This window comes from Biomphalaria glabrata, chromosome 1, assembly GCF_947242115.1.
Source record: "Biomphalaria glabrata chromosome 1, xgBioGlab47.1, whole genome shotgun sequence".
Taxonomy (NCBI): domain Eukaryota; kingdom Metazoa; phylum Mollusca; class Gastropoda; family Planorbidae; genus Biomphalaria; species Biomphalaria glabrata.
Window position 1 is genome coordinate 4,375,704 of NC_074711.1, and position 24,525 is coordinate 4,400,228.

Genomic DNA, 24,525 nt, shown 5'->3' on the forward strand with positions numbered 1-24,525 from the left:
ACTGCTAAACTTCAAAATAATGTTTTGTCACATGGATTTGGGAAATGTTGATGTTGCTATTCATTGAGCTGTTAAAATTAAATGATAATAAAATTGTGCATGCTCATTGCATAATAAGTTAAATAGAAAGTCTGTTTAAAATGAAAGCGTATAAGCTCTTAACTTCGCCTGATTATGGCAAACCAAAAGAACACCAACATGCGGTAATTTAATAAAGAGTTAAAGTGTAGTAGTAGTAGTACTAGTAGTAGACTTGACTTAAACTTAGATTAGAACACTACTGTCGTACTGTAACTCAGTCTCAGTCGACTCAGTAAAATTACAAAGTTGAACTTGAAACAATGAATGAAAGTAACCCACTAGAATCTAAATACTAAATAAAAACTGTCGCTTACTCACTGACTGACTTAGACTAGATTCTAGATCTAGTTACTTTTGACTGTTGACTTAGTCTTCTGAAAGTTACTCAACATTATAATTATTAAATTCATTTGACAAGTCAACTTACTCAAATAACTTAGTCTTAGTAAACTTACTCTGTCAGACTTACTCAACTTACTGATTTAATGATTATTCAGTTTAGTATCTAGAATAAGTTTAAACCATAATGATAATTTAAATATCTATCATAATCTATGTAACACTAGTAACAGTATGTAGTAATAGTTTAATAGTAGTATCATTAAGTATGTTTCAGACATTCTTTCACTTGGTTGAATGTCCCGGTTCAAACCCTGCCCGCTCCCATCCCCCCTCGTCCTGCTGGAGGTTTGGACTAGGAAGTAATTTTCTTCAACTCTGAAGGAACATCCAAAACATTTTACACTTCAGAAACTGAGTAAGGATGATTGTCATTATGACTATGACTAGACTTTATGACATCCTCTTGCAGAATCGCCAGGGCAGGGAAGTCAGGACCATTTGGACAACAGTCTGAAGTGCTTGCCACTGCACAGGACTAGACAACCACCATGATCATGATCTAGCTCAGTCTCAGTGATGCCCAAAATACGGCCCATAGAGCCATAGACTAGTTTAAGTGGTTCCATTCAGCCCGCCGAAATGCCACATCTAAGACAAAGTGTAGAAAATCTTCCCACCTCCAAAAAAAAAGGCTTAAAAAATGTATTTTTCCCTATGTTATGACCCTCACTTCGAAGTCTTGCATATGAGCTTGAGTTTTAGCAATGGTGCACAAGCAGGCGCTTCAAGTGCTATGGGCATGATAAGGCCTGAATTGTGCAGATGTGCCGAAAATCCAAATCCATTCAAGTGCCTGGGTTTGCATTTTTGTGTAAGCTTTTGGTTTAAGCTTTTAAAAATTCTATGTTTCTGATTGAATACAAGTTTTAATATTCAATTGCTTTTAACCCTGAAGACAATAATAATAATGACAATTTCTAAAATTAAGGATGAGTGAAGTATTTCACATGGCTATGCAAAACCCATTTGTGACCTGCATATTTTCCATCATCTTATGCAGATAAAGCCATTGTTTGTGGCAGTCTATTTAAATTTTCTTTCCGTCTTCTGGGCCTGTTTTCAATAAAAGGGTTTTCCTTTGGGTCTCAAATGTGTGTCCCGCAGCCTTTGTGAGAGCTACCCAACTGTCTCTTTTAGAGACCGTCTGCTTCCAGCTACTCTAAATAATCTAGATCTCTAAAACCTAAAAAGAAATTCTATCTAATTCCTCTCTTTTCAAAATTAATAAATGTCATATATGTATACCTGCATTATTATCATTATGTTAAAATATTTAATACTATTAGACCAAGTTCTAGTCTTAAACCTAAATTTTTCTTTAACAGATGCTTCAAGACATAACTAGAGCTCACGTGGAGTCATTCAATTACTTCCTAAATGATGGCTTACAAAAAATGGTTCAGGTACAATAACTCAGTATTTGTCAGTATAATTTTGTGTAAACATTTGACAAGACCATGTACATACACATTTGACAAGACCATGTACATACACATTTGACAAGACCATGTACATGCACATTTGACAAGACCATGCACATACACATTTGACAAGACCTTGTACATACACATTTGACGTACATACACATTTGACATGACCATGTACATACACATTTGACAAGATCATCTCAGTTTACATTTTAGAACACCTGTTCTCACTTCTCTGATTGGAAAAAGTTATACAGTAAAGAAAAAATAAAGTTAGGCACTGTCTGTCAATGTGGTTATGACCAAGAAACTTATCAAGTAAAATTGGGTAGAGGGAATAATACCAACTATATTCAGTTCTGACTTATTTAGTCGGATGTAAACCAGCTATTTATGTTTTCTTTTTATTTGTTGAGGAGTGAAAGGTGGTAAGACTAAGCCTAAAGGCAACATTGGCTTGCAATAATCATAAGCTTAAAAAAGAAAATGTGGTTGATAGTTGTTAACATAATATATACATTACAGAAAACCTTATTAAATCAAGGCAAATCATTTAGATGTAGTAAATGTTCTGTGTTTTTATTGGTATAGAAATTCAGAATAAATTTGCATGTTCTCTAATTTACACAAACTGCTAATCATGTTGTCAAAATAAAATTTCTGATATTTAGTACAAAAGACAAGATAAAATATCAGTGATGCCATGAAAAAAAAAGCAAGAATTGCCAAAGTGTCTCAGTAAAATATATATCTATTTACTATATATTTTATAAATAAAATAAAAGCCTGCTGTCAAACTTACTCTTGTCTTGAGCACCAGTAACAACTCATTAGTTCATAGTCCACCTTTTATTTAGTTTCTTCAATGTCAGCTGATGTTGTTAAGATAATATTATTATAATTTACAACCAAGAAAATGGGCTGTCTTTTTTTTTTTTTCTGTCATTACATCTTCAAAATGTAACAAATTGATTGTTTAGGTCACTTAATTTTATGTTTGACCAGTAAATTGTGGAGTTTACTTTATACATTATATTGTAATTTTGAACTTCTGGTATACTGTACTGTTTCTTTGAAGTTTTAATTTTGGACTATGGACTATATTGCAAGACATATTTTACTCAATTCTAACTCACCTTACACCTGACAGTTTTAATAAGATTGTAATGTTAATGATTAATTGTATTTCTTTTTTGATGACTAAAACTTTTCACATTGACAAACATAATCAAAATATTAACTTGATAATTTAAAAACCTATAAAATTGTGTACATCTAGAATATGGAGCCACTTGAGTTCTACTTAGGGGAGGACACACAAGCTGCAAACAGACTTCGGTTTTCTTTAAATATTACGGTAAATACCAAAATATCTTTGACTTAGATTGACATAGTTGTTAAAATAATCTTCAAAAAGATAATTAAGTTAAAACTAGTTAAATAAAAAAGTTTAAACTTCAAGGCAAGCCTTATTAACTAAGTTACAACTTAAATTTTTTTTTTTTTGTTCAATGGATGTGAATCTAATTTAAGAAAGTGAATATCTACGCACCTAAAGTCTCTGCTGCCAACAGAATGGCTATCAACAATAAAGTTTATCCTGCAGAGGTAAGTCTAATCTCTCAGATTGCTACTGGACATTATAAGTGGGGACAAATTTTAGAACTACAGCATTTAGTAATGTGTGTGCACAGGCATGCATGCATTATAACTATGTATCTTTACCTGTGTATCTATTTTACACTTATTTCTTTATGTTTGATATTCTTTTGACTTGACAGTGTCGTGAAAGAGGTACTTCATATATGGGTGATGTGCAGGCTATCATTTCTTATACCTGTAACAATGGTAAATCTGGCAGCTTTGATAAAATTATTGGTCAGATACCAATTATGGTAAAAGTAAGTGGATTTTACAGAAAAATAACTTGTTATAACAAAAATAGTTTCAGTTTGTACATTATCTCCCTTTAATCATTTATTTTAGACTAAATATAAAGCAGATGATTTTTTTTGTTTTCCTCATTAAGATTCTTTGTTTTTAATGTTCTCAAACTTTTTTTGACTCACTGGTACATTATTTGTTAGGCTTTAGTTTTGAGGCTAAGACTGTTGATTTCCAAGACAATCAGTGCAATTCAATGTAATGAACTTAATGGACTTTGTTGTACACTTCCAGTCTGATGCCTGCAACATTGCCAATTTAAAACCTGCAGCGCTAGTTAGAAGAGGAGAGGAGCCCGAGGTAAGCCAGGATTGGTTGATTTTAGTTTTACTCAGTTCAATTGATAAGATTCATTTTACTGAATGTTTTGTTGTGTGTTTGCTGATTGAGTATGCCATCTTATGATGATATAATTTAATCTTATAAAATTCAGAAATAAATATAGCACAGAACAAATCTAAGAATATAAATCCCAAACGTTTTAATTACTAAATCCAACAATAACAATTTCATCAGTTGGAATCAATTAAGATCACATGAATAGATTAGTTATAATTATATCAATTAAATGAACTGACTGTTTGGACTGTCTCATATGGTAGGTTACTTACCTTTTTAAAGTGCTTACGATGCCTTGTCTTTGCTGGATATATCTTTAAAAATTTTGGTCTATTTCTAATCTAACTAGTTCAACCTCACAAGTTCAAGAATAGGTTAAGCCCCTTTTCTCTGGCTGTGTCTTTGACACTGACATATTGTTTTGAAACCTTATATTGTTTACTGTTGATATTTGCTGTTAAAAATGATTTATGTAATTTATTAGGAAATAGTTGTTGTTTTTTTTTTACTGCATTGCAAAGAAATGATTTCAACTGATATTTCAGGAGATGGGAGGTTATTTTATTATCAATGGGAATGAGAAAGTTGTGCGTCTCTTGATTCAACAGAGAAGAAATTTTGTAAGTTGTAACATTTTTGATGTTGTGAGAGTTTATTGGTAGAATAAAAATTTAACACATTCTATTTTTAATTTGTCTACTGTAATAATCTTTGTATTATATTTTAAATTCATCTGCTGTTAGAGTCTGTGTATGTTAACACGCTATACTTTTAGAATCTTTGTATATTAACTCATGCTCTAGAGTTTTCTCTCTTGTCTTGGTGTCAGCCTTTGTGCCTAACAAGATCATCTTGGAAAAAAAGAGGACCAGAATATACAGAGTATGGTGTGTCAATACGATGTGTCAGAGAAGATCAAATTTCTAATGTAAGCATTTTACTAATTTTTTGAGCTGACAAAATATATCTACAAAGAGAGTTCTGAAATGCTTATAGTAATCAATAATTAGGCCTGTCTTCAAGTCTAATGATAAGGAGGAGAGCAGTATTTCATGTGGCTTTGCAGTCCTAGCTGTGATCTACATGTTTTGCCACATCCAGCGCGCAGACATAACTGTTGTCTTTTGTTGGTTGGTTTAGGTTCTCTTTCTGCCCTCTACATCTTTCCTTGGCTGTAGATTTCTTTTTGGTCACAAGGGTATATCCTGCGGCCTTTCTCCAGCTGACAGGTGCGCTCTTCTATGTCATTTAAAGCAAGCTGGTTTTTAAACCGGGGAGGTTGGGGGGGGACTCCTCTGTTGCGCTGACCACCTTTCAGCTCACCAAAAAAGCAATGCCTTTAACATAAGGTTATGCCCATACAAGATATTTGCCTTTCCCAGCATAGCTGTTGAACTATAAACAATTAATATATTAATAAATAAACCTTTGTTTTGATGGATGAAAATCACTTTGTTAATGTTTAAATATAACTAACAGAAGATTGAGAAGTACAAGGTATTTTGTTTTTGTACTTGTTATATCAAACATCAAAAACAACAAACAAACTAAACCACTCCTTTATAGTCTGATATTATGAGATATTTTTTTCATTTATAAAATTTATTTTGATGTTTTCTGCGATTTAGACACTTACCCTTCACTATCTGAACAATGGAACAGCCAAATTGTCCTTTGGTGTCATGAAAGAAGTTTTCTTTGTTCCTGTCGTTTTAGTGCTGAAGGTAAGATAGCAATATTTTCTGATTTTCTCAATTGGTACTGACAAGTTTGTTTTTCCTTGAAATGATTCCAGCCAAAATATAATGTTCAGGATTAATTCTAATAGAAAACCAAAGCTGGAAGGAAATGTTTAAACATTTTTGTTTGTTATGCTCAGTGCTTTAAATATTGTAAAAAAAATAATAATTTTAACAATGTAATATTATTTGTATGAAAAAAAGGGGAATTTTTGTTGATATACATTTTACTTTATTATATTGTACTGTATATTATTTAGTAGGGTATTGTCACCCATGCTGTAAGAGCACTGACCCTTGTGTTCTGTTTCTGAAGGTGATCAGTAAACCAGTGACTGGTGTTTGTAGTTGCTGTAAACATGAAAGAATTCTTGTCTTTTTTTTCAAAGCCAAAGTAACAACTCTGCAGGAACCTAAACAGTAAACAATTTCATAAATCTGTTGCCAGTCAGATTAAAAATTTGAAATTAGAAGCTAAGTTGTAATTTTATCTATTCCAGGGTTTGTTAGATGTCTCGGAAAAATTTATTGCCGATGAGTTAATCAGAGGAAGAGAAGAGGATACATTCTATAAAGGGTACTTTCAGTTTCAAACTTGATTTCTCCTACAGCCACATAAAAAAAAAGACATGATTGTTTTATATTTTATTTTATATGTTGTTTTTTACATTTTTGTGTCAGCAATGCGCAGCATAAAAACTAGCTGATTTGAATGTTGAAAAAAAAAATGTTATTCATTGTCATTCCCCATTTACTAGTGTGAATGTTGCTTCACTAGTTTCAAAAGATCATCTGCAATAATCAGTCAAATGTGTAATCTGTTTTTATACCTTATAATAACAGTACTGAAGTGAGCGTAATGAAAGAATTGAATGGATTTTGAATTTTGTTGAATTAATGCTAACCACTTATAAAACTCTAAGAAGCTCTGTTTAGACCATTTACTTGACAAATAAAACATTAAACTAGTAACATACATAGAAACAGATTACCTTTAGATCCTCTACCCTATGGATCACATGGTCTGAAAGAGGCACTATTGGCCAGAAATATAATACAGTGTTCGTATGTGCTCGCTTGCCTTCTATATTTGGTTTAAAATTGAGAAGCTTTATAATTATATATATATATATATATATATATATATATATATATATATATATATATATATATATATATATATATTAAAATTGGTTGTATTTTATAACATAAAACTTTGTATTTCAGCTGCGTGACTTTTATGTTGAGACAAATCATGTCTGAGGGTCTGAACTCAAGGTCGTCTGTTCTCAGTTTCATTGGTCAGAGATTCCGAGTCAAACTTCAGCTACCTGACTGGTACACTGATGAGGAGGTTGGAAAGTATTTGCTCAAGAACAGCCTTTTAATTCATCTGGACAACAACACAGACAAATTTAATCTGCTAGTGTAGGTTCATTCATGTTCAACCTCTATAGTCAGTCTTGACTCAATATTCATCATGATACAAACCATTTTAATTTCATTCATTTCGTATTTAAAGTTTTGTTACATTTTTTTACTCTAATGTACAATCTACTATACACAATTTTTTGGTTAGAAAACACCTACCTTCAGTTTGTATGACTGTTGGGGCACCACACAAGATCTGTCTTTCTCCATTCCTATCTTTTGCTTGCTTGGATAGAACCTCTTTCAATGGCAGGCCAATCCATTATTTTATATTGTCGTCCCATCGCATTTTCTGTCTGCCTCTTCTTCTTTTCCTGGTACTTTTACCTAAAGGAAGGTTTTTGTGAGCCCCGAAGACCTTGTAATATGGCCTTAGAGTTTTAGTTTGCGTTTTTTTTTTACAATAGATAGCAGGTCCTTGTGGGGTCCATTCTCTAATCTCTGGTTTGTGATTCGGACTTTAAATGTGATACCTAGGATCCTTCTGTAGCATCTCAATTCCTTTGTTAGGATCACATCCACTCTAGCCTGGCAGAAGAAGAAGAAGGTTAGAAAACAATTGTTAATGTTCAATTAAAATTAGATTGTTTTTTGTTGGATTGGAGTTGGTCTGACAGTATTAGATCAAATCAAATTGGAAATGGATTGGATCAGATCTGATGGTCATTGAAAAAAATTTGACCAGTATGTGAATTGAACCCACAACATCTGCAATGTTAGCATGACACTCTTTCAACTTCACTGCCAGTTTAGGTATTTTCCACCCACGCACCCATCCTTTTCCCCTGAAGATTGTGTAAGCTAATAGAGAGAATTAAAAGATTGTAGGCAATTAAAAAATTATAATTTCAATGGGAATATAATAACCAAAGTTATTGGTTTACAAAGTAAAATCATTTTGATGGGAAAATATATTTGTTCTATTGATAGCTACATGACCCAGAAACTGTTTGCCTTTGTTCATGGGGAGTGTGCTGCTGAGAATCCTGACAACCCAATGTTCCAGGAGTTGTTGGTCCCTGGTCACTTGATGCAGATGGTCCTCAAGGTAATGGATAAACTTTTTTTTTTTAAGCATGCTTGTAAAATTGTGAAATAAATTGGTTCCTTTAGGCTAATAGTCTCTTTGAAATTATTTAGCTAAGTCTGATAGCTTCTGTCTTTTCTATGGGAGTTGTTTATTAATGTGCCAACTATTTCATACCATATTGGCAAGCATTTTGATTATATCATACAATTTATTTAGAAAAATCTGATTTGAGTTTCTTGTACCTTAATAAAAAACCTTGACTTTACATTAATGTATTTTGTGTTACTAAAATTGTTTTATTAACACTAGATGATTTTTCTCATTATTCTATTGTCATTATTTCATATTTTAAAAAATTCAGGAAAAGCTCGAAGCGTATCTCTTAGGTATGAAAGTTTCAATGCAGAAAGCCATTAAAAAAAAGGGCAGTGCATTTCAAGTGACTCCAGGTTAGTTAATTCTTAACAATGAATGTATTTCTATATAGAAAGGACTTTGGACAAATATTATATATAAAAAACAATTATTGTTGGTAAAGCATAGCTGTTTAGTTGTTCTCCCATAAACTAATGTGTCTTTTAGTGATCTTGAAATGGGTGAATGTTCAACAGGGCCAGACTGATCAGTATTTTTTGTGTGTGTGCATGTGTTGATAAGCAAGATTTGTGAGAGTGTCTGGTTGTTTATATATTGATGATTAATGTGTTAAGAGCACGTAGGCCTAAAATCTATACAAACACCTGCAGTTAGTAACAGAGTTTGTAGCTATGAGTTGCTGTCATTTAACAGTAACAGTTGTTGTTAATTATTTCTCGATTGTCTTCTTCTGCTTTCTCATTTCCATGTTGGAAGATTCAGATAACTAGTCCATTATCTGAGATGAGCTGTGCACTGGTTTCTAGACCGTGCAGCTATCCATATAGCTTTTCTTCTTTAAGTGTGTTTTGGTGACAGTATCTTGTTTGGGCATCTCTTGATAAAATATCCAGCTTTAGAACATTCTCTGGTGACACTTGACTAGGGCTTTTTTCGTTAGTCATAATTTTCAGGTTCTGGAACATGTATGATTTCTTATTCTGTTTTGTGAGGTGGAAAATTATTTGTTGATTACTTGTAATATACTTCCAGCTGTCTGATTTAAAAACTTACACATGACAGAGTTATTTCATCATTTTGTATAGTTTTAGATGTCTAGATGTCATTTTAATTTGTATGCAAGTCTTCTCATTTGTATATATATTCAAATTGAGAAATAATCAGTTTCCCTCAATTTTCCGTCATAAGGGATGTAATTTTATGTTTGTCCATATTATCTCCCTTTCAGCTGATGTGAGAGAGGCTTCCAAGGCAGTGTCTACGATCACAAGAGCGTTGGAATATCTCCTATCCACAGGGAATCTAATTTCACCAACAGGTTTAGGCCTTATGCAGGTAAATGTCACTCTGAATTTAGTTTTCTGCAGATTATTAATATAGATTTAGTGTTCCTCTGAATATCCCAGATCTTACAGTATTTAGTGGGCAGTGTAATTGTTATAGCTGGAGCAAAGTATGTGAATGTAGGATGGTGCTATTGCGTGTTGAATGGAAATAATGTCAGAGCAGACCAGAAAAATGTATTGGCATGGAAAATATTATTAATATTGTGCATTCTGAATGAGACGATAAAAGTACTTATACAAACTATGAGTTTGCAGTTGTGTGTTGATTTACTACTTGAGAGGCTCATGTCTTAACAGTAATGTTAGGGTTTCTTTTTTTTTTTTTTTTTTTTTCTGATGGGCAGTGTAATCAATTATTCCACTTTGATATATCTGCTTTAAATTTGCAAGATATGATTTTAGTTTTTTAATACATTGCTTTTGTTTGTCAGGCAAGAGGCTTAGCAGTTTTAGCAGATAAACTGAATGTATTTTAATACATTGCTTTTGTTTGTCAGGCAAGAGGCTTAGCAGTTTTAGCAGATAAACTGAATGTATTTCGGTATGCATCACATTTTCGAGCTGTGCATAGAGGATCTTTCTTTACCGAAATGAGAACAACAACAGTCCGAAAATTACTTCCAGAAGCATGGGGTACATCATTTTTTAAGTTTCTATTTAAAAATCTACCCACAAGTCTAGCATAGCAGGGATTAGTTTTAAATTCATTTTGAAATATTGTAATTTTAACATGTTTTTCAGGATTTTTGTGTCCTGTTCATACCCCTGATGGATCCCCTTGTGGTTTGCTGAATCACATGACTGCCACTTGCAAGGTATATCTTGCAAATATTTGGATACTATCATAATTGCAACCAATACACACAGTAATTGTCGAAGATAAAACTGATTCATACAAAAGTTAGGGATTATATAAATAGATAGTAGATTTTTATTGTAGGATAATATTTAGGTCAAATTTATATAATTAAAGTTAGAACTAGAATGACTCTGTGCTATCGTGGTATATAGCATTAATATATATTTGCTCTATGCTAGTGGCTCTGAACAACTGAGGTAATGTCTAAGAAGAGTTACTTTCCATGCTAGTCTATTTAATATATATATATATATGTGTGTGTGTGTATTTCTTCCCCTCAGGTTGTTAACATTGAAGTTGTATGTGAAAAGTTTCAACTAATTCTCACAGAGCTGGGCATGTCCCCCATTGCCTCCCCTAACCCCTGGCCCGTCTCTGACTGTTACACTGTCCTCCTGGATGGGAAGATTGTGGGCTACATCAATGCCTGGAATGCTGAAACATTTGCTTCCAGTCTCAGAGTACTGAAGATCAAAGGACAAGTAAGTAAAGAAAGCTTATTTTTATGTTTGACTTTTAACTCTTTCTCTCCTAACTGACGATACCAACGTTGATTCCACCAGAATGTGGTTATTAATTACGGAGAGAAAGAGTTAAGTAAAATTATGATGAATTATTGATTATTTACCATAAGCCTGCAAATCTTTCTCAATTCTGACTTGTATTACCATCTCCTGCATTATTCATGCAATCACTGCTTTCCATATTCTAAGGTCTGATCATTTTATACTATCCACCATTCCTATTTTTAAAAAAAAAACACTAGTTAACATTTTCATTTATGCAAATATACATTTTTAATATGCATTTGATTATAGAGTTTAGATATGTCAAACTATTTTAGACTAAAGGTTTTTAAAAATGAAATTGCCTGAAAACATTTAATTATTTTGATTTGGAGCGTATCTTCTAGCCCTGAGTGAGATATGGAACAGTAATTGCCTTCCAAAGTATTAGATGATAGAGAAAAGATAACTCTAACCTTACCTGTTGCAATTGTTGCTTGAACATTGATATAGCTATTAACTCAATAATCAAATGAGAGTGCCAGTCTACTTGACTCTGTGAAGGAAAAAGACTTAATGTCTAATAATGTTTGTAATGGTTCATACTTCGACTTTTTTTTAAATTGGAAGACTTTACTTTGTTAAGATGACAGATTAATTTGCCTTGTTTTCTGCTAGTACTTAACTGTTTCTCTCCTAATTCACGATACCATCATTGATTTGACCTCATTAAATTTAACTAATGTTCAATTTTGCATGCATTCTGCTTTAATTCTAGACCAAATAAAACATTTTCTGATAACAAACGGCAAAGCTATTGAAGCTTAATCATAACAGGGGAGTGAAATAGTATTGAACAAAATGAAGAAATCTGTCGAAACGTGGAAAAATAATTGAGGAGAGAAAGAGTTAAAAATGATTGTTAACCTTTGATTTGTTTTATGATTAAGAGTCAATGTGTTTTTCTGAATTTGACAATGTACTTCTTTTTTTTACAAACATTTTTTTGAATAATTTTTTTCTATTCTGTTTTGTTTTGTCATGTATAGCTTCCATTTGCTCTTGAAATTTGTCTTGTGAAGAAAACTGAAGTAGCCAGTCAATACCCAGGCCTGTATCTCTTCACCACCGTTGCTAGGATGATTCGACCGGTACTGAATCTTGCAGCTAATGCCATTGAGATGATTGGTACATTCGAACAGGTTAATCTTGACATCGCTTTAAATCCAAAAGAGACATTCCCTGGGGTAAGTAAATATCTGGCCTGTCAGAACTTCTTCTTCTTTCTCTTTTTCTTTCTTTCTTCTTCTTTGTTCTGGCCTGTCAGAACAAAGATATAATGTCTATATACATTGAAATAACAGATTTGCAGATCCCTATACTTATGTAATATTTTCTCAAACTTTGTTCATGCTTCTGTACAAATTCATTCCCCAATACTCTCCAGAGTTCAGTTCCATATCTTCCTATTTTTACCAAAGTCTGATGTGGCTGTTTTTCAGTGATAAACTATATACATCTTAGAGCTTGATGCAAAGAAAACCACCTCATAAATCTTTAACTTTCCAGCTCATTTTTATGCTAAGTTATCTCTCGTTGTCTGAGCACTTGATAGTTATCTTGTTCTACAGGTAACAAGTCATCAAGAGCTGAATGAACAAAGTATGTTGAGTGTCATGGGCTGTATGACTCCATTTTCTGATTTCAATCAAAGTCCCAGGAATATGTACCAGTGCCAGGTTTGTAGTGAAGAGAGAAAGTACACACAAAAAAATGTTCGGGGGTGAGAAGGGGCGTGTATTTTAAAAATATTTAAACAACAAAATTGTGTAATATTGCTACGATCTTAAAATATGTAATTTTATAATATTGCTACGATCATAAAATATGTAATTTTATAATATTGCTACGATCTTCTCTGTCAGGCTCTCTGCAAACTCTGCTCAACACACATCTAACACAAGAACTTGGTAACAAGAGTTCCAAATAATAATGTGGTAGTTTAATAAGTAGTACATCAACAGCCAATACTACACAATTGGCAACATGATACACTGAGTAAAAAAAATGCTTTACTGTACATCACCGTACTGTCATATTAAACTCTTCTGTCTCATCATGGAGCTTCACTCAAAGGACTCACTAAATCCGGACTGACTTCATAGTTTACTAACAGTACCAGTCTCTTCGCTGTGCTGAACTGAACTGCCTTAAACACTCTGTTTCTCCAAAGGCCTTTCAATTCATAACCAATCATGAGTAATTCGGCATGCACTTGTAATGTCCCTTCTCTGTTAACATGGATGACTGCTAAGCAGTACCTTGTCCTGTATCATTTGACTGAGTAACGTGTCAGTAGGTTGCACAGACATTAACCCTATCGCTCAGTCACTAGAGTTACAAGAACAGTTCAGGCCATTATGAGTTCACTTTATTGTTCCGAGCAGTGCACAGGCGACCTAATTTTGACATCCAGTGCAGAAAAAGCCATTGTATGAAGCAAAGTATAAGATGAAGTTGTTAGCCGTTTGCAATGAGAAATCTTTCTTTATTTGATCTCCTACTGTTCTCAGTTCTGCAGTTCAAAATGGCAGGCTGATAGACCATTTAAAAATGAAACTCTATTTTAAATTGTTAAATAGAAAAAAAAAAACTGTATTTAATGTATCTCTGTTTTAAAGCTTAATGTATCTGTTTTAATGTATACTGTTGAAACATCTTTCAGATGGGTAAACAGACAATGGGCACACCACTTCATGCCTACCAGCACAGAGCCGACAACAAACTTTACAGACTTCAGACTCCACAGAGCCCTCTTGTCCGTCCAGTTGCTTTTGAAGACTACAATTTAGACGAGTATCCCATTGGCACCAATACTATAGTAGCTGTCATCTCATACACGGTGGGTTGAAGCTACTTTGATACACTTCTGTTCTGTTCTGTTGAGCTCAGACTTGCTTGGTAAAGGTTTCTTCTTCATCAACTTAAGCTCTTGCTGTCTGTGCTAAGGAAAAATAGCTGTTCCATAGATACCATACAGAGTGATGGTTATATGATCTTATCTAATACTGACTTTACTTCAATAAAAGATGATTACATCCTACTTGTGTCCCTAGGTCAATCTAGTCATGCATGTTAATCAAGTCAATGGCTTTCCTGGCTGACTCGGGCAACCCATTCCATGCTCTAATAGCACTAGTATATGCTAGGTTGCTGTGGTAATATTGTCTGTCGGAGGTGAATTAAATTGGGGCATTCAAAGAGGTTATAACTGATAATTTGTGAGGGTGGGCACTCTATCTACAGAGGGTGTGTGGCGCTTATTCTGTTAAGTGATAATTTAAAGATATGTATCCTTTTCTTAGTTGAAAGACTGTAGATTGCTCTTTGCAGGGGAGGAAATTGATATTAAACACCCCAGCCTACACAACAATAATAAAGGTTTCTAGTATGAACTAATATTATTTCTTAACAGGGTTATGATATGGAAGATGCCATGATTCTTAATAAGTCTTCTTATGAAAGAGGTTTTGCCCATGGTAGTATTGTCAAGTCAGAGGTAAGTTTTGTTGCTTCAGGCACATTATTGTTCTCGCTTTGGTTTCTATTTGTATATAAACGTCTTCCAAATGTATAACAGCTTTTGTAGTCATTAAAAAGAACATGGCAATGTTTAGTTAGGAAATAGATTTAGACATTTAAGCTTTAACGTGTCTAAAAATAACCCAAAGTCACTAGCAAGATTCAAAGTTAAAAATGTTAAATGTTTAAACATTGTAAATATGTATGTCTTAAGACATTATTGATAACTTTGAGCTGTTCTTCAGTGCTACCAATGATAAATTTGACTAGATCATTAAATGTAACTTAATTTTAATCTGATTCTTTGAAAAGAAAAAAAGACTTCAATGAATACTTTCTAGTATATTTCAATAAAACCAATCGACTAAGACGATATTTTAAACTCTCCACACACACAACGCTTATGTGTCTGTAACAATTGTCTCATTTTGTTTTGTTTAAACTTAACAAATTGGTGATTTAAATTAAAGGATGTGGATTTGCGTGGAATCAGTCGAGAACATGGTGCCAAGACATTTGTTTTTGGTGAGTTGGTTCAAATCAGATACTATTTTATTACTTTGTGTTTTTATTGCAGTTAGTGTCAACTAGAAATAAATACAAAATGTTGTAGGGACCAGGTTGTTAATAAAATCTAAAGTCTTAGTAGCTCTATCAAATATTATTTAGTAGCTATATCAAATATGACTTAGTAACTCTATCAAATATGACTTAGTTGCTCTATCAAATGTGACTTAGTAGCTCTATTTAGTAGCTCTATCAAATATGATAGCTCATTCAAACTGATAAGTTCAATCAAATCAATCAAGTGAATTTTCACTCCTACGGAGAGATTACTTTCACCTGATCTCTTTAATTTAAAAATTAAAACTGAATCTTGCAAATTAATTTTTGGTTGTTTAATTTAAAGTGTATGTCTTTCTAAATTTGATCTATTGCATCCAGCATGTGTACCAAGTGAGTCCACTGGCAGTCTTGATGTTGATGGGCTGCCACCAATTGGGACAAAACTGACCAATGGAGATCCTTACTACAGGTGAGAACTAAATATATATATATGTCTTAATATAAAAAAATAGAATAATTTTAATTGTAACAATATAGACTAATAATCACATTTTTAAAAGTAATGTATTAGTTTTGTTACAGATTTGGTAATATATAGACATACATCTTGAAATTGCTTTAATTTTATTATTATAATATACAATGTGATTTCAAGTCCAAATAAATATTGTTACATAAATTACTCCTGTTTTTAAAAAAACAAATTCTTATGTGGTTGTCATTACCTCAAGTTAGACTGTTCAGACAACCAGTCCTTTACCTACGCTATACTGCATAGTGATTTTCAAATCAGGCAGCTTTCCATTCAATTTTTTTCTATAAAAGTGTGACGGGGCCAGTAGATTGTGCAGGCCTCTTGATATGTTGCTTTTAAAGGCTTCATCAGCATTCTCTGCTTACATTCCACAAGGGCATGTTTTGCTAATGGCAGTTTTCATTTTACAGAATTTTAACTATGATAGTAGAGCTTTTCTCTCTCATCTTGTCTATCTGGCAGGCATTGTGCTTCATACAATAAGATTTTACTAAAGAACTGACACATTTTCATCTCTCAGGTCATAAATATCCTAGAAATTTTGTGTGTGATATCCAACTTAATTCTCCGTCATGTACCTAAATAGATTTTGTTTGGATTCTAACAGTTATAAGAATATACAAACTGGTGAATACAAAGTTATGACCTATAAAGGTTTGGAAGATGCCACTGTCACGCAGATTAAAATACTTGGAGATGATCTCGGCACAGAGGAAATGAACCATGTTTGCTTTGTCCTCAGGATAGCGGTTAGACATTTTTTTACTAGACATTACTGTTAAATAGATTAAATATATTAGGACTGATTTGTGGACCTAGAATTAGGTATTGAATTAATTAAAATAATTAAAGTCTTGATTAGAAAGATTTACTTATAGTTGCTATTTATCTTGACATGTAAAGAGAAACCCAACCATTGGTGATAAATTTTCCAGTCGACATGGTCAAAAAGGTATTTGCAGGTAAATGAGAAATCATATTTTTCCTGAAATAGTTTACCAAATAGCAGTTTTAGATTTATAGATTAAGAAAGCAAAATACTAGATAAATATGAGACAGGTGTTTTATGATATTCTTCTAGTTATATAATATATTAAGTAAGACCTGTAACTGCATATTGTTTTTCTAATTAGATATTTCTGGTATAAAATGGGGCCAACGGTAAATTGTTTTGTACTGGCTTAAGATAAATGTTTATTTATCTTTAAAAGCTGCTAAAATGAAAATGCTTATTTCGACAGTATGTTGTGGCCTGCCGTCGATATGCCTTTCACAGAATCGGGTATGGTGCCTGACATCATCTTCAATCCTCACGGTTTCCCATCTCGTATGACAATCGGTAAGACCTTAGATACAAAGTTTAAGAAATGTTGATTTTGTAAAACTAATTATTTATCTTTTTGTCATGTTAACGATAAATTATTTTGTAGCAGTCCTTTTGCCTTTTATGAAAACTAAACGCTCTGCTGAAAAGTCAGTTTCATTATTGTCTTCATCTTGCATGAAATATAAGTGCAAAGGTTGTTTTTGGTCAGTTTAAAAGGTACTCTTTTGATTTTAAAATTAACTTGCTGATTCCATGCACCTATATATTAACCATTTTTAAAACACTTTATATTACTCACTGTTTTATCTTGTACACATTTTTGGTTTCAATAAATTCAATTCCACTATCATTTTCATTGTGTTTAGAATATGTTCAGATGTGCCTTGATAACCTATGGTCTTCCTAAAGCATTTTTTTTTGTTTTAAAATTCATTATATGCATTGTATTTCCAACAGATGTTTAAACCATTTTAAAACAAGCAGTTTAGGTTATTTGTTGGCAGTCTGGGTTCAAGATTAACTGCAATTCCAATGAGATTATAGAACACTGGAGTTCCTCATAATACCTTTATAAATTTGTTTATGATTATAAATGGTGTCATATTGGCTCATTCAGTATAAGTGTTGAGTTATTGTGTAAAGTAATTGTGACTAAAACTGACCCGCAAGGGCCGCCTAGAAGTTTGTGTTACTGTTAGTTCTTTTTGTTATATTGTTTCGCTCCATTTCACCTTAAGGAATGATGATTGAAAGTATGGCTGGCAAGGCTGGAGCTCTTCATGGGATGTATCTTGATGCCACGCCATTCACTTTCTCTGAAGAACAGCCTGCCATTGATTACTTTGGTCAGATGCTTACAGCAGGTAAATGATCAACTTTACAATAGAAAGATGCTAGCTGCTTAAAATAATTGCCAGTAATAGTTTTTGAATGTCTGTTTTTAACCTTAACTATTTAAATAATGCAAAAATTAAGAGTACAGTCTCTGTTTCAAATCTCTATTAAAATTTAATCGAGAGTTTAAAAAAAAAAAAAAGATTACAGTCTTTGTAAGCCTGCATCTGAAAATACTTTGATGAATGAAAGGCTGTTATGGAAACCTAGCATTGATCAATTAATTCAAAATTTCAAGAAAGTTTCCAGGATGCACTAATGTAATAAAAGAGTAAGCATCCTCTTTTAGTGTCGCTCAAGAAGTCCGTAAGACTAATACACACACACACAAGAGTTTAAAAAGATTTAGACTTATCACATAGCAATATTCTTTTTCTACTATAGTAACATCATGAAATTAAAATTTAGAAAACACATCAGCAGAGAAGATGAAAAGTAGTAATGCAATAACAATAATTTTTTATGCTTTATCAAATTCTTTTGAAAAAATCATTTGAAATTAGAAGAGGCTGCTTGAATTATCTAAAAAAAGTGATGACTTGCTACAATTTTAATCTCTAATTAACATCAAATACTAGATTAACACATGATTATCATGAAAGAACATCAGTGTATGCTGACATTAATTTTATATTGCATTACCTTTATATTGATTAGCAGCTGTCGAAGAAGAGTTTTAATGACTTAAATCATTTGTCACTTTAAAAACTTCTTATTACTAGCTGCACTTGCACATTGTCAGCTAAAGGTGTACATTTATCTATATTAACTTTGTTTGCCCCCTTCAGGAGGTTACAACTATTATGGCACGGAGAGAATGTACAGTGGCATTTTGGGACGAGAAATGGAAGCAGATATTTATTTTGGAGTTGTCTACTACCAGCGTCTCAGGCACATGGTCTCCGATAAATTTCAGGTATATTGATACAAGTAAAGATAGTATGTCATGCGTATTGCTTAAATCAGTGTTTCTAAACTTTTTCCTGTGGTGCCCAACTAAATGGAAACAATTTTAAATTTTCATGCATATTTAATCAACATATCTTTGTACTCAACATTGACCAGGATAAATTTAAAAGGAATGATACATTCCATCAACAAATGGGAGAAAAATTTGTCCACTAATTTCTTCAACCTTTTGAACAGAACAAAAAATGTTTAAAGACATCTAGTAGAGTTAATTATTATAAATGTAAGGCTTATACAAAAAATTAGATTCTCCACATGCTCCATAAAGATACACCAATAAAAACCTAAGAATCTCATTAATACAAGGGTTTCTGTTTAAATTCTGGCTGGGGAAACTTGCATAAGAGCTCTCTATCTTATAGAGGTACAACAGATTTCAAAATCTTTTTTTGCTTCGCTACATTCAAGAAGAATATTATGACCTATCTCTTCAAAACTTTATTAGATACGCTTGTAGTTTTAACTCTTGTGTTTATGTTTCTTATGTGATCATAGTGCCTTGAGACTACATTATGTTTGTTAACAATGCTGTATACATTAAATAATTATTATTAATTATTTCTTACCTTCAGCATTAAGGGGGAAAAAAACAAACATCTGCCAGACTTGAAGTTACAAGGGGGGGGGGGGATCTTTTCTTTCTTGTTCCACTTTAAATGTTATAAATATCTAACAAAGTGGGGATGTTTGTCATGCTAGGTGAGAACCACTGGTCCAGTGGATCAAGTGACACAGCAACCAGTTAAAGGCAGGAAAAGAGCTGGTGGTATACGTTTTGGTGAAATGGAGAGAGATGCCCTCATCACCCACGGCACTAGTTTCCTTTTGAATGATAGACTATTGAACTGTTCAGATAAATCAAAGGTTTGTTTCCTAGCATTTGTTCTAGTATGTTGTACATTAAATAAAGTACATTCTGGATTTTTAAAGGAAATAAATAATAAAGTAATTATTTGCAATTCTGGGAAAATGCAATATGAGATACATTTTGAAATAGTGAAATTGAAAACTATTTACACAATTTTATTGTTTTCTTCATGAACAATATTCAAAGTTAACTGATATAAATTTATATTGTTTTAGAAATATTTTTTTCAAGACAGTGATATTATTGAAATGCATTTTTTTTTATTTCAGTCCTACTTCTGCATGAATTGCCACACCTTATTATCTCCCTTGTTGGTACAGCAAGCAGAGTTTGATCCCAGCCAAAACAAAAACACTACCTTCCGCCATCAAATTGTTTGTCAGCACTGCCAGCGCCGTGACTCTGTACACTTAATCACCGTCCCATATGTCTTTCGGTATTTGTTAGTAGAACTGGCCAGTATAGGAGTGAAAGTTAATCTAGAAGTGAAACAGAATTTGTAACTCCATTGACTGATTAAGCTCTTTTTGCAAATACTTGCACTTTATTTTAGGGCTTCAGTTTTAACAATGTTCACCTGCTATGAAATCATGGTGGGGCTTTTCTTGAATACTATTTTATTGTTGCTGAAAATTATATCATTACAGTAATGTATATTTTGTTATACTTGTTAATTGGTAATGATCTGTAAACTTAATATGAATGTTAATTTGATCTGTCAAAGCTTTGTAAGTTGATGAATATCTGTTATGAAAAATGTCACTTTCTTTTGTATGAATGTTGGATGCAATGTTCAATGTTTGAATATGTTGATAACTATTTCTAATAAAATAGTAAAACAAATAAAGTTAACTAGTTGATAACACTGTAAACTGTTTTATTTTATTTTCTTTTGTTCCCTTTAGTATTTACAAAGAAGTTACTGATTACAAATACTATTGATGACAAAAAAAAAAGGATGCCAGCATATTTAACACATCGATAAAGAGAATTTTTCGGTAATGTCAGATGTCTTTAAAATTAGCACAATACTTTTTTGTTCATACTGATAGTATAATATGTACATCTAGTTGGGTTATTATATTTACACTCTAAAAGGTAATGTAACAAAAAATAATACTGATGAATAGTTTGACTGGGTGGTGTATAAGTAACACCATTAGTCCTAGTCAGATGTTACAACAGGATGAAAGCTGTGATTGGTTTATTAATATAGGCCTGCACCAGTGTTACTGTCCACGTCGTAAAAAGTCTGCCGAGAGCTGAGTGATGTTATTTGCGGGACATCAAAAGCCGAGATGCGCCTGTGGATGGGCTGAAGCCTGTTTCTCATGAATTTTTCCGCTTCCAGTGCTTCGTGATAATATCCATAGTACTCGCCCCTTGGAGCTCTTGCTGGTGCTGTCCAAGAGTCTGCTTTTGGCCAACGGTAGAGAAAGATGTCTCTGGGGGGCATGCCATTTATATGTCGAGTGTATCCATCTAATCTTAATGCTGGCACACCAGATGGCTGAGTCCCGATTGGATGTCCAAAGCCTCCTATAGTAAAATATACATATAATTTACAGTCTTATTGCTATTATTTGATGAAACATAAATATAAGCCTATGAAAAGATACTTGTAATATGAGACAGGTTTATTATATTATCTCTCAGTTAAGTCAGAGAGGAAAGGAGAAAGATGGTGGATAGATCATGTATGGTGCCAAAATGTTCAACATGCTAAGGGGTAGGGGTGAACTAGGCAAAATTGAATTAACAGTGGTTCTCCTTTTTTCACTTACATTTCATGTATTCACTTAACCAGTTATTGATATGACTAAAAGTATTGAAATTTCAACCTGTTGATAAAACTAGTAAGCATTTACATTTTTTTGGTAAGCGCATCTTTTATGATATGGATCGCTGCCTAGTTGTGTGGTATGTGCTCTGGACAGCCATTTTATGATCATGATGGTCTTTATTTCAAATCTTGCTTGATCTCATCCCTTATCCTCCTTTGGAAGGTTTGGGTAAGAATGTAATTATTTTCAAATCTGAAGGGACATAGGAAACATGTAAAACAACCATAACAAAATGGTGTGCTGTGGTCCATATTGTTATTTCTTTTGTGGATGTGTCAAGCAAGTGGTGACACACGTCCAGGGCCGGATTTAAGCATATGGAGGTCTGGGGCAGAATTTTTTGTTAAGGCGGCGACACTTTTTTGAAAGCTTAATAAAAATCCACTTAATAAAATACTACTTTCTAAAAGCATAAGTCATATTATTAAAGAAAGAGAGTACTTGTAAATGAAATTAAATTTTCCTTCGTTTAAACATATAAGATTATTTTATATGTATATTTTAGTAACAAAAAATGTAAACTTTTAGGTTTTACAAAATGTGGATATATGGATTTTTCTCCTATATTGTGAATCCCTTTCTTGTGTAGGCCCCTGGGCAGTGGACGCCTGATCTCCCTGAAATCCAGGCCTGCACACATCACACATAGCTAATAAATTATAGGCATTAAACATATTAAATAATAACAACATAAGGTTTGGACCTTCTGGGGTGTATCTTTGTCTATGAAACACAGTCCAGTCTTCTTCAACTTCTTTGCTAGTTTCATCTCTGCGAGTTAGTCTGGGGTTGTAGCGCACAGCTCTCAGCTCCTGCCAGTTTGGATAAACTGGTACATGATGGGGTGGACTGGTCCATACTATGTGTTTATCTCTACCATTTAGAAACACATCCTCTCTCGGCAAATTGAGTGGCGCTTCATTTTTAGTTGAAAACATTGTGTTCGCTTACAGTGTTAATTCTGCTAAAACAAAATGTCACATATATCTAAATGAATACATTATAAAAACATGTTGTAATAATTTTCTTTTCTTAATTTAATTATAAGAAAAGTGAATTAGTACCAACACTACCAGCAGCATAACTGACTTTTTGTTTTATTATGGATTGATCTATTTAGTTAGTATTCTATATGTACAACAGCTACTATGGCCTATATTAAATTAGATAATGGATATTTCTCTCCTTCTAAACAAATCTATACATAATAAAGATTGATATCTACATTATTATTTAAAAATCATTCTTTTGTGAAGCAATGTATCTATATAATATTTCTACATTTATCTAATGACAATCTAATTCTAAAATAAAATTGTAGTCTAAATGTCTGTTTGGTTTGACTAAACTAATTTTCCTAAACAACAATATTTCTAGATCTAGATCTAGAAAAGATAGATTCTAGATTTACTGGTAGGTCTATTAGAACTAGAATCACTAGATCCTCTAGATTTCTATAGAAGGCTATTCTAGGTCTACAGGTCTATTTCAAATCTAAAATATTTGTTATTTAATTTACCCCTTTTAAAAATGTATTAATTAATATTTAATCAATGATTCAATGTATAATGACTGAATCTTTTAGTTTTAGACATGACATTTATACATTTTCACGAATTTATTTGAGTGTAGACATTTAATTTTTCAATAAGTGTATAACTTTTCTGTTTTTTACAAAGTTATATAATAGTTAATACAGAATCTAGATCTACCTTAATTGAAATATTAAGATGTTTATTTACCTTTCGTTGCAAATTGCCTAGCAACATGATCCTTTATATTTTTTGAGTAGGCTCCCATTCGCACTGACCTACCGGAATTTTTTTTTTTTCTTTTGCATTTTTTTAAAGTGGATTTAGGAAATGGGGACATCGTTAAGAAGTTAAAAGAAATGAGAAAATTTGGAATTCGCATTTTTTTAAATAGTAGTAAATTAAAATAATTATAAAGTAGGTCACCATAATAATAATAAGGCCTTTCTTCGAGTCCGGAGTACAGTATTTCAAATGATGAATCCTATCTGTGGCCTATTTATTTAACCAACTTCAGCGGAGATATCGTTGTCCGGCGGTGGTAGATTCTCCTTTCCTATATCTTAAATTAAGAAACAAAATTATTACGTTTTTTTTATAATGTATTCATTTAGATATATCTGACATTTTGTTTAAGCAGAATTAACATTGTAAGCAAACATACTGTTTTTCAACTAAATGAAACTCAACTCAATTAGGCGAGAGAGGATGTGTTTCTAAATGGTAGCAGGGATGGCCTTAGACATTTGGAAGCCCTAGGTGACTGAATTTGGTGGCTCCCAAATAAAATAGAAAATAAAAAATAAACAGCCAAAAAATAAATACAACGCAATTTATTTAAAACCTAGTGTACCCCAAGAATAACGTTGGAGACAAGTTTAGCTAGTTCTTTAAAAACAAATGTTTTGAAACCTGTGCGAACCCCCCACCCCTTCACACACACACCAATTGGAGGCCCTAGGCGGCTGCTTATTTGCCTATGCCTAAGGCCGGCCTTGATGGTAGAAACAAACACATTGTATGGACCAGGCCACCCTATCATGTATCAGATTATCCAAACTGGCAGGAGCTGAGAGCTGTGCGACGTACTGCTTACCCCTTTCCCAGGACTGTGTGGACAGTTTTAACGCTTTCTCTCCGTAATTATTTACCACATTCTGGTGGAATCAACGCTGGTAGCGTCAGTTCGGAGGGAAAGGGTTAATGC

General features: G+C 32.9%; 2 protein-coding genes across 6 annotated transcripts; one reads left to right on the plus strand and one right to left on the minus strand.

The window, feature by feature from the left end:
* The first annotated feature begins 18 nt into the window (after nucleotides 1-18).
* On the plus strand, nucleotides 19-20,814 carry LOC106074599 (DNA-directed RNA polymerase I subunit RPA2-like). The gene is made up of 30 exons (XM_013235396.2): nucleotides 19-203; nucleotides 1,809-1,886; nucleotides 3,190-3,267; nucleotides 3,444-3,518; nucleotides 3,692-3,811; nucleotides 4,089-4,154; nucleotides 4,739-4,813; nucleotides 5,023-5,121; nucleotides 5,822-5,917; nucleotides 6,433-6,509; nucleotides 7,160-7,360; nucleotides 8,294-8,411; nucleotides 8,755-8,842; nucleotides 9,718-9,824; nucleotides 10,333-10,468; nucleotides 10,577-10,650; nucleotides 10,976-11,176; nucleotides 12,250-12,447; nucleotides 12,832-12,939; nucleotides 13,926-14,102; nucleotides 14,676-14,759; nucleotides 15,253-15,307; nucleotides 15,728-15,818; nucleotides 16,492-16,633; nucleotides 16,788-16,846; nucleotides 17,126-17,223; nucleotides 17,949-18,074; nucleotides 18,894-19,021; nucleotides 19,774-19,938; nucleotides 20,212-20,814. The coding sequence occupies exons 1-30, from the start codon at nucleotides 141-143 to the stop codon at nucleotides 20,443-20,445; spliced, it is 3,417 nt and encodes a 1,138-aa protein (XP_013090850.2). The 5' UTR covers nucleotides 19-140; the 3' UTR covers nucleotides 20,446-20,814.
* LOC106074600 (uncharacterized) lies at nucleotides 20,803-23,590 on the minus strand. 5 transcript variants are annotated; one of them, XM_013235401.2, is made up of 3 exons: nucleotides 23,529-23,590; nucleotides 22,490-22,747; nucleotides 20,803-21,481 (listed from the first exon to the last, which is right to left on the minus strand). In XM_013235401.2, exons 2-3 carry the CDS (start codon nucleotides 22,722-22,724, stop codon nucleotides 21,150-21,152), a joined length of 567 nt encoding a protein of 188 aa, XP_013090855.2. In that variant the 5' UTR covers nucleotides 22,725-22,747; nucleotides 23,529-23,590; the 3' UTR covers nucleotides 20,803-21,149. The 5 variants fall into 5 exon arrangements, with proteins under 5 accessions (XP_013090855.2, XP_055871377.1, XP_013090852.2 ...); XM_056015402.1 differs by having other exon boundaries at nucleotides 22,490-22,750; nucleotides 23,529-23,548; XM_013235398.2 differs by having other exon boundaries at nucleotides 23,499-23,542.
* Between the last annotated feature and the right edge of the window lie 935 nt (nucleotides 23,591-24,525).

Excerpts from the sequence above, each read along its gene's own strand:
- LOC106074599 (XM_013235396.2), top strand. The coding sequence starts at position 141 with ATGAAAGCGTATAAGCTCTTAACTTCGCCTGATTATGGCAAACCAAAA. Across the intron at positions 3,268-3,443 it reads GGTTTTCTTTAAATATTACG|AAAGTGAATATCTACGCACC; the intron begins GTAAATACCAAA and ends ATCTAATTTAAG. Across the intron at positions 5,918-6,432 it reads CTGTCGTTTTAGTGCTGAAG|GGTTTGTTAGATGTCTCGGA; the intron begins GTAAGATAGCAA and ends TATCTATTCCAG.
- LOC106074600 (XM_013235401.2), bottom strand. The coding sequence starts at position 22,724 with ATGTTTTCAACTAAAAATGAAGCGCCACTCAATTTGCCGAGAGAGGAT. Across the intron at positions 21,482-22,489 it reads ACAAAGATACACCCCAGAAG|GAGGCTTTGGACATCCAATC; the intron begins GTCCAAACCTTA and ends ATTTTACTATAG.